Below are 16816 nucleotides of genomic sequence, written 5' to 3' on the forward strand. Positions count from 1 at the left end.
CCCAGAGACTGTCACCAGAGAGATGCTCACACAAGCCAACCTGGCATTCAGGTCATAGCTGCCTTTGGCATGAGGTATGTGCCCTCTCTTCTCCCCCCTCCCTCAGCCCAGCCAGGCCAAATTCCCTCCCTCCTTCCCCTGCTGCATTGTGCACGAGCCTCCCCCCCCCCGCCCTTTCCATGGGCATCTCCGTGCCCTGGGCACCCCTCAAAGAGAGCCAAACCAGAGCCCCGAGCCACAGCAGTCAGGGGGCTGCTACCTCCTGACAGCACCGGGGGGAGCCAGGGCTCTCTGGGCTCCTACACGCCCCCGTCACCTTCGTGTGTGAGCAGCGAGCAGGACTCGATGAAACAGCAGCAATGCTGAGCCCCCCAGCTCCCTGCGGCCCCCGAGACAATTGGCTGAAGGCCCTGGGCCCTCAGAGCAGGGCTCCCATCCCTGTCGGAGCAGGTCCCATTTCGCTGGCTTCTCAGTGAATAATAACGAGACTGATGCTGAGAGCTCTGGTCCCAGTCTTTACTGAACAGCCCCTGGCCTGCTCTGCCAGTGGCCTCTGGAAACCTCCCTCCCGGTGGAGCCTGGCGCTCACAGCATTCTCCCCAGCCTGGCGATAAAGGAGTTACGGGAACAGCTGGAATCAGAGGACTGGACACCAAGGTGGCTTCTGACTGGGAACCTGCTCGTTCGGCCTAGGAGATGACTGGTTATGTCTGGGAGGCGACTTTCTCCCCCCTGGGGCTGACCGATTACGTTTGGGCACCGACTTGTTCCGTGTAGCAGGCTGCACCTTGCACTCAGCAGCGGATTGGCTGTATCTGTGAGCGGCTGGATCTGCGTCGTTTCATCCTGCACTCGACCGGTGACATCTGGGAGCTGACTGGTTGCATGCAATACCTGCCTTGTCCTGCCTTGTAACTCATTCATTTCAGCCTGCGGCCGGCGGGTTATTTCCGGGAGCAGCTGACTCGCTCCTTCAGAGAACAGCTGAGATTCTCCTGGTGGGACTGGACGTGTTCCTCCTTGGAGCTCGCTCCGTCTACACAAGAGCTTCTTGGTTCCGTCCAGGAGCTTCTTCATTCCGTCCAGGAGCTTGTCCAGTCCATCTGACTGCCTCGCCTTTGATTTACCCAGGAGCAGCCTCCTTCCACCTGGGAGCACCCTCGTTTCACTTGGGGGTCGACTCTTCCCATCCACAACTGGCTTGTTCCACCCAGCAGCCAGCTCACTGCTCCTGTCAGCCGCCTTGGTGCAGCTGGCTGCTGACCTGTTCCACTCATAAGGTGACAGGTATCTGGGAGCTGGGGCATAGCCAGCAGCCGACTCTTTCCACCCAGCAGCTGCTTCGTTGCGTCCAGCTTGCAACTTGTTCCATCCAGCATGCAGCTCGTACACAGGAGCCGAGTCAGGTCTGTCTTGTGCCCTGCTCCATTCATCATACAGCGCGCGCTCCTCATGTGACCTGTATCCAGGAGCTGCCTCAGCTCTGTCTGGTCCCCTGCTCCATCCAGCATGCGGCTCATATACAGCAGCTGACTTGTCTCTGTCTGGTGTATTGTTCCATCCACCATACGACGCATATGCCTCATGCATCTCGTATCCAGGTGTCATCTCCTGTCTGTCTGGCGAATCATTCCATCCATCGTACGACGCATACGCCTCGTGCATCTCGTATCCAGGTGTCGTCTCCTGTCTGTCTGGCGAATCATTCCATCCATCGTACGACGCATACGCCTCGTGCATCTCGTATCCAGGCGTCGTCTCCTGTCTGTCTTGTGTATTGTTCCATCCATCGTACGACGCATACGCCTCGTGCATCTCGTATCCAGGCGTCGTCTCCTGTCTGTCTGGTGTGTTATTCCACCCATCATACAACACATACTCCTCATGCGACTTGCATCCAGGAGCAGACTCAAACTCATAATGTGACTCGTTCCATGCGCCATGCGGCTCATATCCCTCATGCTTGTCCCACCCATCATAAAACTCATATCCCCCATGCAAGTCATTGCCTGCTTCATGCGACTCGTATCCAGGGTGGGATTCGTTCCTTGCTGCTTCCGTGTTGCTTCTCTCAGCTCCAGTCACACCTGCAAGAAATCAGACTTGTTACGCCCAGAATGCACCTCCCTAGGCCCAGCGTGAGAGTCGTTCCCTGTGGCTGCTCTGCTGCTTGTCTCCTCAGCCGCCAAGAATTGACCCTCGTCAGCATTTGTGGAGCCTCCAGCTATAGAGCAGCAGCCATGAGCCTGGGCTCAGCCTCCCCAGCACCCCCCTGAGAAGAGTCCTTGGGCCAGACCCTGGGGGCCCAGCTGTAAACCCCCATCCCTCACTGGGACACCAGCTGGCTCTTTAGGGTAGCAGAAAAGGAGATCCAGGGACTGGAACCGGAGGCACTGCAAATTGACAGTGAGGGTAATTAACCATTTGCAGAACTTGCCTGGGGCTGGGGTGGATTTTCCATCACTTGCCATTTTTGTCATAACTGGATATTTTGTAAATGAGATGCTGTGGCTCAAGCAGGAGTTATGGGCTGGGTAGAGAAAGTACTGGGTGAGATTTTCTGGCGTGTGCTAGGCAGGAGCTCAAACTAGACCATCATAATGGTCCCTTCTGGCTTGAAACTCTCTAGAGGGGTGAATTTTTTGGTTTATTTAGAAAATTTCATGATTTTTTTTTTATTTTTAATTTTTTGTCGTCCCCTTCTCCCTCTCCCTCCCCCGCTCGGTCTTCCCCATGTTCCCTTTTTGCCACCAGGTCACTAAAATGAATCCAGCCCAGGGCTTTCTTGGCAGTTTTGTCTTTTGTTTTCTTTTCCTTTTACCTCTCTGTAACTTTTCAAAACTTTCCCAGTGTTGGAAGTGTCACTGTGGCAGACTTCCAGCATCTCATTCTTTTACCACTTTGTCACTTTTTAAAACTTTCTCAACTTTCAAAAAGAAAAAAGTGGGAAAAAACCTTCATCATCCTTCCTTCCCTTTCATTCAGTGGGGAACAGGAAAGAAACAAAACCCAGAAATTTAAAAATATTCTGGTTTATGTGAAACAAAGCAAAGGAAAAATTTCAATTCCAAACAAATGGAATGAAAATATTTATTTCATCTTGAAATTTTCCCTTGAATAATTTAATTGAAATTTCATTTTTGACAAAATCTCATTTTTCATCAGGAAAACTTTTCCATCCAAAAATTGCCATCAGCTCGACCCGAGAGACTTGAGTGGGGTTAAAACTCACCATAGAAAGGATCTCGTCCCCCAAAGAACTCTCTGAGGATGTCACGGATGATGGCAAAGTTGAAAGTAAATCCAGGGGCTCCGTCTTCAGCCCTCGATCCCCCGGGCCCTGCTGGGGAAAGGCAGAGACAGGAAATGGCAAACGTGGCGCCAAGGCCCTGGAGCCGGCCCTCGCAAGGGTCCTTGAAAGGAACGAGAACAGAAAGCAAACAGGACACCCTGCTTGGCGCTGCCAAGGCTGGGATCCCGTCTCTCCCCACCGCAGAGCTCTGGGGCCGGGAGAAAAGGCCCCTGAGTGTGATGCTGATCTGGAACGTGGCTGTGGAAACGTGGCCCCTCCTCCCTCGGCCGACGGGCTCCCTGTGGCTATTGGCAGGTGGACAGAACCAACATTCTGTGCCTTGGGCTCCTGCTAGCCCTGCAGAGCCAGCCCAGCCGGGGAGAATGAGCCGGGGTCCATTCTGGCTCGTGCGTCACCAGCAGAATTGGGAGCAAAGTTCCAAGCGCAGGGACAAATTCTGGCCTCAGTGAAGCCAGAGGGTTGGGCAGATGTAGCTGAGGGCAGGGTGGGTCACTCACCTGCCCCCGTGAGCCCGTCCTTGCCGTAGCGGTCGTAGAGGTCGCGCTTGCTCTCTGGAAGGGAGAAGGAGCGAGAGGTCACCCAGCCCATCTTCAGCCGAGTCCGGACACAGAGGCCCTTTCCCCAGGCTGACCCCGCCCCGGTACTGAGCCAGAGGGGGCCTGCCTGCAAATGGGGAAGCAGCCGGAGGAACAGACATGGGACTGCCACAGGCTGGCCTGGACCAGCCCTCTGCCAGGCTCCCTGCCCAGCTCTTTGTAACCGCTGCGCTAGCCGCCGTGGAAATACCTAACGTAAACGGACACTGGGTGAATGGTGCCAGGGCTGTGCCGTGTGCAGAGGTGCTACCAGGTGGGATTCCAGCATGAGAGGGAGCTCTGGGTTCTGCGCGTGGGGCCTACGGCATCTGACCTGGGTACCCCACACCTAACCACAGGCAGGGATTGGGCCTGGCAGAAGGATGCCCCGTGGCACGGCTGCAGGGTAACGTTCGTCTCTGGGGCCAGCGCTGGAGGGGAAGGGAGAGCCTGGAATGATGGGGCCAGAGAGGGTGGCACCCCCACCCGCTCCAAGAGGTGCCCCCAGGGAGCTGTGTGGAGCACTGGGGTGCCCCAGAGGAGGCAGAGAGACAAGGTGGGTGAGATAATATCTTATTGGGCCAACTTCTGTCGGTGAAGGAGACAGGGACCGGAAGCAGAGCTCTGTGGAGCTCGAAAGCTTCTCTCGCCCCGACAGAAGTTGGTCCAGTAACAGATATCACCTCCCCCACCTTGTCTCTCTAATACCCTGGGACCAGCATGGCTACAGCAACGCTGCACCCAGAGGAAGGAGACAGACACCGAGCGTGTGCAGCAGAAGCCGCCGCTCCAGCAGCCGCAAGGAGCGCAACACAAGTGCAGTGAGGAGTGTGGGAACATCAAGGACCCGCAATGAGCCGAGCGAGGGTGGATGGCTGGAGAAGGGGACAGGTGGGCAGGACCCTTACTGTCTGACAGCACTTCATACGCCTCTGTTATTTCTTTGAACTTCCGCTCGGCGTATTGCTCGGTCTCTGGGTTTTTATCCGGGTGCCATCTCATCGCTGCCTTCCTGTACCTGCACAGAGCCCAGAGAGACAGGCAGTCACAGCTGGCCATGCCCCGTTTGTTAGGGGCTGTGCAGCCCCTCAGAGCCCCCCACAGGTACCGACTCCTGCTGCGGGAAGCCCAGCAAGTAGAATTCCCTTTAGCTGCCCTTGTCTCCTAGCCACTATGGGATTCTTACCGCCTCCTCCCCTGGAGTTTACAAGGCCAGCTCGGGACCCCAGCTGACCCCTGCCCTTCTCCACCCCGGTGACCCACACCCACCTCAGTAAGGAATGCGCCTTTCAGAGCTGGCTCCTTTGAACACATCTCAATGCCCCGTCCCAGGGATGTTCAAATGGTCACTAGCTGGAGTCACACCCCACTTACCAGTGGAGCTGTCCTACCCCAGGAACCCCTCTCCTGTCTCTGTCACAGCTGAGAGCCCGTGAGGTGCTCTCAGAGCAGAGAGACCAGGAGAGACCTCCAGTCCCCCAGGGCCGGGCGGAGAACACTGGCAATCGCAGAGAGAGGCAGCAGGAACCAAGCCATCGGGGTGAGTGGGGAAAGGGACACTCCAAGGAAGGGGGACTTACGCCTTTTTGATGTCCTCGTCAGAGGCGTCCTGGGGAAGTTCCAGCAGTTTGTAGTACTCCCCCATGGCAACCGTCTGTCCTGTGCAGGGGCCAGCTGGGCAGCTGGGGAGGAGAAGGAGCCAGGAATTGGGGCGTGTCTCTGGAGATGCAGCCAAAGTCTGCAGGCCTGTGGTTAGTAGTGGTCATGGCCATTCCTGTGGCTGGCCAGCTCCATGCAGAATGGCAGCAGCTGCATGCTGTCGATACCTGGCCCTAAGGCACATGGGACAGAACAGTTAAGGAGACGTACCAGCCAGCCTGCAAGCCCCAGAGAGAACAGACTCCGGTAGCCTAGATCCTCTCCAGCCGTAAGCTGTCGTACCCCCCGTGAGTTCAGTAGGGCTCTGCTGATTGACTCCCGCCATCGTTAGCCCTTCTGTAGCACAGAGCCCTTAGCCCTTTCCCTGCATCCTCATAGCGCTGGTACGATCTGTCTGTCCTGAATCCCTGTTTGTCCAAGTCTGTCTCTGTCCAACTCACACACACACTTATTTGTCCACTGAATGGTTCAGTTTTGTTCTGTTTCACACTCAGTCCAGCCAGCAGTCTCTGGGTCACACCCCGATACACAGGCCCACCCACCCTGGCCATCTGTCTTGATGCCCCAGCATCAGGCATCTCCCTTCATGCATGTTAAAGCCAGGCTGATCTCCAGGATGACCCTGGACAGAGAATTTCACAGCCCAATACCTTGTGGTGGAGCTAGAACGTTTGCTGTTAGAAAACAGCATCTTGATTTCATGGCTCCACATGATGGAGCATTCATAGAATCACAGAGTCTCAGGGTTGGAAGGGACCTCAGGAGGGATCTAGTCCAACCCCCTGCTCAAAGCAGGACCAACCCCAACTAAATCACCCCAGCCAGGGCTTTGTCAAGCCTGACCTTAAACACCTCTAAGGATGGAGATTCCACCACCTCCCTAGGGAACCCATCCCAGTGCTTCACCACCCTCCTAGTGAAATAGTGTTTCCCAATATCCAACCTAGACCTCCCCCACTGCAACTTGAGACTGTGGTGGGGCAGCTACCCCACCCCCATGAGAGAGGGGGCTAGAGTAGGCCAGAGAGGCTGCGCAGGCCGGCAGCCAATCAGGAAAGGGCTTACTGAGAGCCAATCAGGGCCAAGATTAGAGCCAGCCAATGAGGACTAGGCTGGGCCATATAAAAAGGCTGCCCAGAAGAGCAGCAGTCAGTCTCTCCCAGACCTTCAGAGGGGAGGGTCTGTCTCCTGAGTGAGGAGACCAGCACCTGGGACAGTGCAGTGCTGGGCAGGCTTGGGGGAGTAGAAGGGAACTCCAGCCCGCTACCTGCCAGGCTGCAGGCCCTGAGGGAAGGGCCTAGCTGGTGCAAAGGGGCCGAAGGGGAAGTGGCCCAGGGAGAGAGGTGCACAAGAGGAGAGAAGGAGGGCAGGAAGGCTGCCACCAAAGGGTCCCTGGGTTGGGACCCAGTGTAGAGGGTGGGCCTGGGTCCCTCCCTCCCCCCTTGCATGAACACCCAGCCAGTGGATGTGGTGAGAGTGGACTGCACCAGACCCCTGACACTAGGGGTTAGACTTTGGAGGTGTGGTTGACCACCCTGGCTGGGGCGCAGAAGGACTGCTGATAACACCAGACCCCAGAAGGGGGTGAGATGGGAGCAGTGGGCACTGCTGGAGGACAGTGTCCTGAAGAGGATGCTGCTGAGCGGAAAGCAATGTGGGTCCAGACAACAGGAAAGGAGCAGAGGACGGACGGGACACCACCGGCAGAGGGCACTCCACCAAGGACTGAGCCAATTCCCGGAGTCACTAGCGGGAGGTGCTGTGATGGTGAGTCCCAACACCGTTACAGAGACCATTACTCCTTGTTCTGTCATCTGCTACCACTGAGAACAGTCTAGATCCATCCTCTTTGGAACCCCCTTTCAGGTAGTCGAAAGCAGCTATCAAATCCCCCCTCATTCTTCTCTTCTGCAGACTAAACAATCCCAGTTCCCTCAGCCTCTCCTCATAAGTCATGTGCTCCAGCCCCCTCATCATTTTTGTTGCCCTCTGCTGGACTCTTTCCAATTTTTCCACATCCTTCTTGTAGTGTGAGGCCCAAAACTGGATACAGGACTCCAGATGAGGCCTCACCAATGTCAAATAGAGAGGAATGATCACGTCCCTGGATCTGCTGGTAATGCTCCTACTTATACAGCCCAAAATGCCATTAGCCTTCTTGGCAACAAGGGCACACTGCTGACTCCTATCCAGCTTCTCGTCCACTGTAACCCCTAGGTCCTTTTCTGCAGAACTGCTGCCGAGCCACTCGGTCCCTAGTCTGTAGCAGTGCATGGGATTCTTCCGTCCTAAGTGCAGGACTCTGCACTTGTCCTTGTTGAACCTCATCAGATTTCTTCTGCCCCAGTCCTCTAATTTGTCTAGGTCCCTCTGTATCCTATCCCTACCCTCCAGTGTATCTACCACTCCTCCCAGTTTAGTGTCATCTGCAGACTTGCTGAGGGTGCAGTCCACGCCGTCCTCCAGATCGTTAATGAAGATATTGAACAAAACCAGCCCCAGGACCGACCCTCGGGGCACTTTGCTTGATACCGGCTGCCAACTAGACATGGAGCCGTTGATCATTATCCACCCCCCCAGCTCCTCGGCGACCCGCTCCACAGCTAATTCCTCGGGCTGGTGGAAACTTTCCATTTCCATTCCCTGGAACATGGGAATGAAAACAACCACATTTTCATGAAGCAGCATTTTGCAGAAGAAGAATTGTTTTGGGTCACAAAAGTACTCGGTTTGGATAAAACTGAGACGTTTGCCTCCAGTTTTTTTACTTTTTTTAATTAAATAAATTTTGGGGATTAAAAGTCACTTTGAAACAAAAAAACAGAATGTGCTGTTCTTATCAGAACACTTTTTTCAATATTTTTCTAAACAAAATTTTGTGAAAATCCCCCTGTTCCTGTGAAAAGTTGGGAGTTCAGCCAGCTCCATTAATCCCCCTCACTGGTACAAATTTGCATCTTACTTCTTATTTGAACTTTCCTGACTTCAACTTGTAGCCAGTGGATTTTGTTTATTACTTTAACTGGGGTGAATGCACCCGCCCCTTCAACCCCAGCCCTGAACTGGATTCTAGTGAAAGTAAAACAAGTTAATTCACAAAATAGCCTGGATTAAGGCTCTGTCTACACTTCAGATGCTATAGCTGGAGCTGCACTGCTCTAGCGCCTCAGTGTGGACACTTACCACAGTGGTGGGAGGGGATCTTCCATCACTGTAGTAAATCCACCTCCCCGAGAGCTGGTAGCTGGGTTGATGGAAGAATTCACAGAGACGTGATGAGATAAATCTTGTGACTGAAATGCTGGTATCAAGGAGTATAGCTTGTCAGGGAGGACAGGCAGAAAAAAAGGGAGGAGGGGTTGCATTATCCATCAAGAATATATGCACTTGTTCTGAGAGCCAGACGGAGGTGGGAGGCAGGGCAGTTGAAAGTCTCTGGGTAAAGATAAAAGAGGGGGAATGGGGTGACATCATGGTAAGAGTCTACGATAGCCCAGCACATCAGGGAGAATAGGTGGATGAGGCATTTCTAGAACAAATAATGAGGGATTTGAACTATACAAACATCTGTTGCAAAAGTAATAAAGCAAAACACACAATCTCCAGTCAATGTTTGGCATGTGTTGAAAACAACATTTTGTTTTAGAAAGTGGAGGAGGTACCCGGGGGAACAGCATTTTTCACTTGATTCTTTCCAACAGGGAGGAGTTGGTAGTAAATCCGAAGGTGGAGGTAGTTTGGGTGATAGTGACAGATTTCATGATTCTGAGGAAAGAAGGAGCGAGAGCAGGACAATGGACTTTAACGAACTCAGAGAACTGGGAGGTGAGGTCCCATGGGAAGAAGCTCTAAGGGAAAAGGAGTTCAGGAGAGCGGCAGTTTCTCAAGGAGACAGTACTAAAGGCACAACGGCAAACTACCCCGAAACAAAACAAAGCTAGGAAGCATAGTGAGAGAGCACTATGGCTGCATCAGGAGCTCTTTAATGACCTGAAAATCAAAAAGAAATCCTACACAAAGGGGAAAGATGCCAAATTGCTAAGGAGGAGCCCAAAGGAATAGCACCAGCCGGAACAAATGATTGAACAATCCGTTTGAAAGAACCTGGAGAACAATAGTGTTCCAAGTAAAAACCAACATGGGTTTGCCAAGAACAAATCCTGGCAAACCACCTCCCTTCCTCCTCTGACAGGGTCACTGGCCGGTGGCGGGGGGAAGCAGTGGACGGGATCTATCTGGATGGCAGTACGGCTTTTGGCGCAGTCCCACATGACATTCTCCTAAACGAACTAGGGCCAGGGGGTCTAGATGAGATTCCTGTCCGGTGGGTGCACCACTGGCTGAAAGGCCGCACCCTACGTGTAGTTATCCAGGGTTCATTGTCAAACTGGGAGTGTGTATCTAGCGGGGCTCTGCAGGGGTCAGTCCTGGGTCCGGTATCATGGAATATTTTCATTCATGACATGGATAATGGAGTGGAGAGGCTGCTTATGAAATGTGAAGATGACACCAAGTTGGGAGAGGTCACAAGCACTTTGGAGGCAGGATCAGAATCCAAAGCGACCTCGATCTGCAGGCAATGCCCCTACTTATACATCCCAAAATGCCGTTAGCCTTCTTGGCAACAAGGACACACTGTCGACTCATATCCAGCTTCTTGTCCACTGTAACCCCTAGGTCCTTTTCTGCAGAACTGCTGCCTAGTCATTCGGTCCCTAGTCTGTAGCAGTGCATGGGATTCTTCCATCCTAAGTGCAGGACTCTGCACTTGTCCTTGTTGAACCTCATGAGGTTTCTTTTGGCCCAATCCTTTAATTTGTCTAGGTCCCTCTGTATCCTATCCCTACCCTCCAGCGTATCTACCACTCCTCCCAGTTTAGTATCATCTGCAAACTTGCTGAAGGTGCAATCCACACCATCCTCCAGATCACTAATAAAGATGTTGAACAAAACCAGCCCCAGGACCAACCCCTGGAGCACGCGGCTTGATACCGGCTGCCAACTAGCCATGGAGCCATTGATCACTACCCATTGAGCCCAACGATCTAGCCAGCTTTCTATCCACCTTATAGTCCATTCATCCAGCCCATACTTCTTTAACTTGCCGGCAAGAATACTGTGGGAAACCGTATCAAAAGCTTTGCTAAAGCCAAGAAATAACACATCCACTGCTTTCCTCACATCCACAGACCCAGTTATCTCCTCATAGAAGGCAATTAGGTTGGTCAGGCATGACTTGCCCTTGGTGAATCCATGCTGACTGTTCTTGATCACTTTCCTCTCCCCTAAATCCTTCAAAATGTATTCCTTGAGGGCCTGCTCCATGATTTTTCCAGGGACTGAGGTGAGGCTGACTGGCCCATAGTTCCCCAGATCCTCCTCCTTCCCTTTTTTAAAGATGGGCACTACATTAGCCTTTTTCCAGTCATCTGGGACCTCCCCTGATCACCATAAGTTTTCAAAGATAATGACCAATGGCTCCGCAATCACATTTGCCAACACCTTTAGCACCCTTGGATGCAGCGCATGGGTTTACTCTGCAGCCAGGGAGATTTAGGTTAGAGATTAGGGCTTTGGCTACACTACCACTTTTGTTTATAACACTTTTGTTGGTCAGGGGTGTGAAAAAAACACACACCTGACAGACATAAGTTTCACCGACAAAAGCGCTGGTGTGGACAATGCTATGTTGGCAGGAGAGGCTCTCCCACCGACACTGCTACCAACGCTCGTTGGGGGTGGTTTAATAATGCTGACAGGAGAGCTCTCTCCTGCCGGCAAAGAGCGTCTACATGGCAGACTTTACAGTGGCACAGCTGTAGTGGTACACTGTACCGCTGTAAGGTCCATAGTGTAGACATCGCCTAGGAAAAACTTTCTCTCTGGGTAGTTAAATTCTGGAATAGGCTCCCAAGGGAGGTTGTGGAATCCCCATTGGTGACCCTCGGTCAGGGCCGGCTCCAGACCCCAGCGCGCCAAGCAGGCGCGTGGTGCGGCATTGTCCCGGCAGGGCGGCATTTGGCTCCGGCGGACCTTCCGCAGTCATGCCTGCGGGAGGTCCACCGGAGCCCCAGGAGGAGCGGACCTGCTGCAGGCATGACTGCGGAGGGTCCCCTCTTCCCGCGGCTCTGCTTGAGCTGCCGCAGGCATGACTGCGGTGGGTGCGCTGGTCCCGCGGCTCGGACGGAGCTCCTGCAGGCATGCCTGCGGATGCTCCACCGGAGCCGGGACCAGCGTACCCGCCGCAGACACTTCTGCCCCCCACTGCTTGGGGCGGTGTAATTTCTAGAGCCGCCCCTGCCCTCGGTATGCCCTTATTCACACCTTAACACATTACTGGAATCATATCGGTACAAAATATGCCTCGTGAGCTATCGCCTGAAAGCTAATAACGTGCTGGTTATTAATATCAGTGTAAAATGCAAGTGTTAATGTTCCATGTGAAGTTAGGGATTCTCTCTGTTTGATGTTACTTGGCCATGTTTCAGATACGACAGGCCACCCTAGGTAAAGGTGATAAACAGGGCTGTCCTAGACAGAGAAATGTGGGTTTACCTCAGTTAACATATTAGCAGTAAGCAAAGCCCACTTGGGCTCCTGCCTGGCTCTAGGGGTCATAGTGGACCACAAGCTAAATATGAGTCGACAATGTGATGCTGTTGCAAAAAAAGCAAACATGATTCTGGGCTGCATTAACAGGTATGTTGTGAGCAAGACACGAGAAGTCATTCTTCCGCTCTACTCTGCGCTGGTTAGGCCTCAGCTGGCATATTGTGTCCAGTTCTGGGCACCGTATATCAAGAAAGATGTAGAGAAATTGGAGAGGGTCCAGAGAAGAGCAACAAGAATGATTAAAGGTCTTGAGAACATGACCTATGAAGGAGGCTGAAAGAATTGGGTTTGTTTAGTTTGGAAAAGAGAAGACTGAGAGGGGACATGAGAGCAGTTTTCAGGTATCTAAAAGGGTGTCATCAGGAGGAGGGAGAAAACTTGTTCATCTTAGCCTCTAAGGACAGAACAAGAAGCAATGGGCTTAAACTGCAGCAAGGGAGGTTTAGGTTGGACATTAGGAAAAAGTTCCTAACTGGAATAAACTGCCTAGGGAGGTTGCGGAATCTCCATCTCTGGAGATATTTAAGAGTAGGTTAGATAAATGTCTCTCAGGGATGGTCTAGACAGTATTTGGTCCTGCCATGAGGGCAGGGGACTGGACTCGATGACCTCTCGAGGTCCCTTCCAGTCCTAGAGTCTATGAATCTATGAATCGAGCCAACCTAGCCGGGATTATCCGGACCCTGAACTCGAGAGACAACGAATTATTAACACAGCTGCTGCACCCCAAAGAGACACAGGAGACGAATCCCAGCAGGCCTGCCATGTAAACCAGAGGCAGGACCTTTGGAAATGTAAGGAACGGAGAGTGACTCCATCTTTAGCCTTCATTTAAGGAGACAAAGAATTCTTCTCTTGGCAGCCCTCAGCTAAGGCTGCCTTTTTTATGCTTACCTGTGGGCTTTTGTTGCCTACCCTGGAACCTAGCTTAGAGCCCTCCTCGCTAGGTTTCTGAGTCTGTGCACTCCATCTCCTCCCACAGACCTCCTGCCTGGAACAGCATCCCATGGTCACGGAAGCCAAAGCCCTCCCATGGACACCATCTGCACAGCCATTTGTTCGTCTCCAGCACACTTGGGCTCCTGCCTGGCCCTTGCCCTCAACCAGGAGGATGGATAAGAACAATCTGTGCCCCTGACTCCCAGGCAGTTGGTATCTACAATAATCTCCAAATCAGTGTCACTTCCATCCAGACTGTAATTCGCCATCGTGTACGTACGACCTGCATTCTTTGTTCCTAGACGTGTGACGTTGTGACTGGCCATATTAACCCATGTTGTTGGATTGTGCCCAGCTGTCCAACCAATCCAGATTGCTCCGTGTAGGGGGTCAGTCCTTGTCACTATTTACCGCCTCACCCCAAGCCTTACATCATCTGGAAACGCTCTGGGCAATGATTGTTTTTCTTCTGAATCATTAATAAAAATATTAGGTAACGTTGGGCTAAAAAACCAGTCCCCAGGGACCCCACTAGTTGGTTACTCCCCATTAACAGTTGTACCTCTCTCATGGAGCTGGAAGAGAGTGGTCAGCGAGCCCAGCCCCCTGCCTTCTCTAGCAGGACCAAGGACTGATTTTGCCCCAGATGCCTAAGTGGCCCCCTCAAGGATTGAACTCACAATCCTGCGTTTAGCAGGCCCATGCTCAAACCACTGAGTTACATTTTGAGATCTAGCAGTTGGCCAGTTTTTACTCCTTTTAATATGTGCTGCACTGATTTTACACAGTGCACATATTTGAATCAGAATGTCGTGCAGCAATGAGTCAAGTGCCTCACACAAATCCATGTGTAGTGGGTCAACACCAATCCCTTTTTCAGACCCACTTGTAACCTTGTCAAAGAATGATCTCAAGTTTGTCTAACAAGACCTGCTTTCCAGGAAACTATATTAACTGGTATTAATTACATGGTCATATTGATAGTGTCATATCAGCTGTTCAATAATTTTCCCTGGGAGTGATGTCAGACTCACTGACCTAGAGTGACCTGGGTCATCTGTTTACCCTTTTTAAATAATTACACAACTTTAGCTTTCTTTCAGTCCTCTTGAACTTCTCCAATTTTCCAAGCCTTACAAAAAATTAATACCATTGATTTGGAGAGCTCCTCGGCCAGCTCTTTTAAAACTCTTGGGTGCAAGTTATGTGGATTTGCTGATTTTAAAATGTTTAGCTTCGGTAGGTGCTGTTTAACATCTTCCTTCATTACCGATGAAAAAGCAAGTAAGTGATGGTCATGTATAATGTGGAGACATCATTCAGCTTGTTTTGAGATACAGCCCAGAAATATTTATTGAACACTTCTGACTTTTCTACATCATTATTGACAGTTTACCACTCCGTCTCGAGATGGGCCCATACCATTGCAAATACTAGTATTTTTCTGATATAGTGTATAAACTTCTTCCCCTCTTTAAGCCAATTGGCCATAGATGTTTTGTTGATACTCTGGGTGAGATCTCACCAGCCTCCCTCGCTGAGGTTTTCAGACGTGCTGGGGAGCTGTAGCCCACAGCCCACAGGCCAGACCCACCCCTGTCCTGGCAGGGGAGGCCTGCTGGGGTGGGGAGGGTGTTGAGCTCGCCGTTGGCTGAGGTTTATGCCCCTTCCCAGGGCAGAGTGAGGAGCCAGGCTCCCTAGGTGGTGGGTATTAGGCCCATGCCCAGGAGACCAGCCCTTGTCTGACCCTCGTGCTTCTTCCTACATCCCCTTTCCCCTCTCTGCTCTGCACCCATTGCATCAGGTGCTCTCCAGTCACCACCTGTCCCCTTCACCATCCCGCGTCCAGCTCTTCCCTCTCCCCAGGTATCCCCACCGCTCGGATAGAGCCCAGGCCCTACCTTGCTGCAGCAGGAGAGATCTGCACTGCCCCCGCCTGCAGGTGCCCTCGGTGGTACACGGGGGTGCAGGGCAGGCGCTCACCAGCAGCCCATCACATTCCTCCCCTGCTGACTGGCAGCTGCTGCAGCCAATGGAAAGCTCAGGCTGATTGTGATGTCAGGGCGGTGCACTAGGAGGGCACAAACTCTTGATGTGCCACTTGTAGAGTCATGGAGGTGACGGCCAGGAGGGACCTTTAGATCACAAAATCTGAGCCCCTCGCTAGCCCAGGCCATTGCATTTCACCCCGTCACCCCTGGCTGGAGCCCTGGGACTTGTCTGGCAAAAGCATCATCCAGGAAGGCGCGAGGCCGGATGGGAAGCCAGCCAGCCAGTTGCCAATGCCTGTGGCTAATCACCCGCACCGTTAATTTGTGCCCCGTTTCTCATTAGAATTAGTCTGGTTTCAACTTCCAGCCCTTGACTCTGGTTCTGCCCAGCTCCACTAGTCTAAAAAGCCCGTTAGCACCCACTGTGTTCTCCCCCGAAGGTCCTGACGCACGCAGGCAAGTCACATCTCCAGCTTCAGCTAAACAGCTGGAGCTCTGCAAGCCATTAGCGCTGCCCTCAGTCCTCCCTGGGCTCTTTTCTGCCGCAGCTCCAATGTTTCTACACCCCTAGAGAGGAGCCTCCTTTCAGTTCCTTGTGGGGGTCACCCTCACTATTAACCCTTTCACTGCTAACGTGTGTTACTGTTTGTATTTATTATCCAGACATTGCCCTAGTTGTGCAGAACCCCTGACATACACGTGCTCCGTCGGCCACACAGGGCACCTAGTCCTGAGCCCCCAGAGACACTGAACGTGCCCTAAGGCCTCTTGAAATCCACAGCGCCCAAGCCCAGGTTGTTATGTGAACCAACAGGTTCTAGGCTGGTAGATTTGTGGAGCTGGAAATGATTGTACTGAGCCTGGATCTTCTGCCTTGTGTTTCTAGCACACCTGTCTCCTGTCGGCCACTGCTGGCGTGTGCTTGATGAATGCCGACAGGCCCCGCTCCAGGACGCTCCCAGAGTCCCCCTGGCACGGACAAGGTGCTGTTCCGAGGCCGCTGGCGCTGCGGAGTCCCAGGTGAGCGCGGAGGGGGCACGGCCAGACACCCAGCACACACGGCGCTGATAGGGCGTGGGGAGGCTGACGTCCCTTGTGTGAGGCTCCGAGAATGAGTGCGGGAGGGAATAGCTTCTATGGGCCCGTTTCTGAGGGTGAGAGAGACAGAGCTCTGCCTCAGGCCTGTGAAAGCTGCTCTCTCTCACCTACATTAGTGGGGCCAATCAAAGCTATTCCCCCCCCTTGTCTCTCTAACATCCTGGGACCCACACGGCTGCACCCCGGCTCTCCTAGAACGGGCTGTTCCGTTTTTGTAACCTCTCCGTGGGTGGTTTCAAAGCGGTTTAGAGTCCAGCAGCCGTTCTCCCAAGAGCACAGTTGCTAGGAGCCAGGGGGCATTTTGGGAAAGTCTCCCTTTGATAGAGGCACTCGGCCTGGGAGACAGAGGAGAGAAGGGGGCGGGGAGCACTTAGGTTAAAGGAAAAGAGAAACAGGAAAGGATGCTGGCAAACAGCCATCAGTCCTGTGGGGGTCCAAGCTCTCAGGATCGGCCCCTGCAGCGCTCTCCCTCCCTCCCTCCCGGCTGACAATGTCTTCACTAAGGGCTCTCCAGGGGATAGGGGAGCTCAGGCGGACTCTCCCGCCCAGCCTGACTGCCTCATGGAAGGAATTGCTATTGCCAGATGGGCACCCTGTGGATGGCGTATGAGTCCCCTCCCACTGTATTC

General features: G+C 52.9%; 1 protein-coding gene and 1 long non-coding RNA gene across 9 annotated transcripts in view; one reads left to right on the plus strand and one right to left on the minus strand.

Annotated features, from left to right (window-relative positions):
• The window catches only part of LOC123378263 (dnaJ homolog subfamily B member 2-like), a 30482-nt gene extending 15041 nt beyond the window's left edge, over positions 1–15441 (minus strand). The window contains exons 1-7 of one of the 8 annotated variants that reach the window (XM_045031843.1): positions 15000–15140; positions 5469–5720; positions 4797–4906; positions 3811–3864; positions 3233–3343; positions 1762–2087; positions 376–1611 (exon numbers count right to left, since the gene is read on the minus strand). In XM_045031843.1, the coding sequence (XP_044887778.1) occupies positions 586–1611; positions 1762–2087; positions 3233–3343; positions 3811–3864; positions 4797–4906; positions 5469–5533 (1692 nt within the window). In that variant the 5' untranslated portion in view covers positions 5534–5720; positions 15000–15140 and the 3' untranslated portion in view covers positions 376–585. Of the gene's footprint in view, positions 1–375; positions 2088–3232; positions 3344–3810; positions 3865–4796; positions 4907–5468; positions 5721–6490; positions 6581–8730; positions 8876–14999 lie in introns of those variants that run through there. The other 7 variants (XM_045031841.1, XM_045031840.1, XM_045031837.1 and 4 more) reach the window with 7 other exon arrangements.
• A 534-nt stretch (positions 15442–15975) lies between these two features.
• LOC123378271 overlaps positions 15976–16816 on the plus strand; it is a 36401-nt gene continuing 35560 nt past the window's right edge. The window contains exon 1 of the long non-coding RNA XR_006582535.1: positions 15976–16109. This is a non-coding gene — a long non-coding RNA (uncharacterized LOC123378271). The remainder of the gene's footprint in view (positions 16110–16816) is intronic.

Source organism: Mauremys mutica, chromosome 10 (assembly GCF_020497125.1).
Source record: "Mauremys mutica isolate MM-2020 ecotype Southern chromosome 10, ASM2049712v1, whole genome shotgun sequence".
NCBI classification, from domain to species: Eukaryota; Metazoa; Chordata; order Testudines; family Geoemydidae; genus Mauremys; species Mauremys mutica.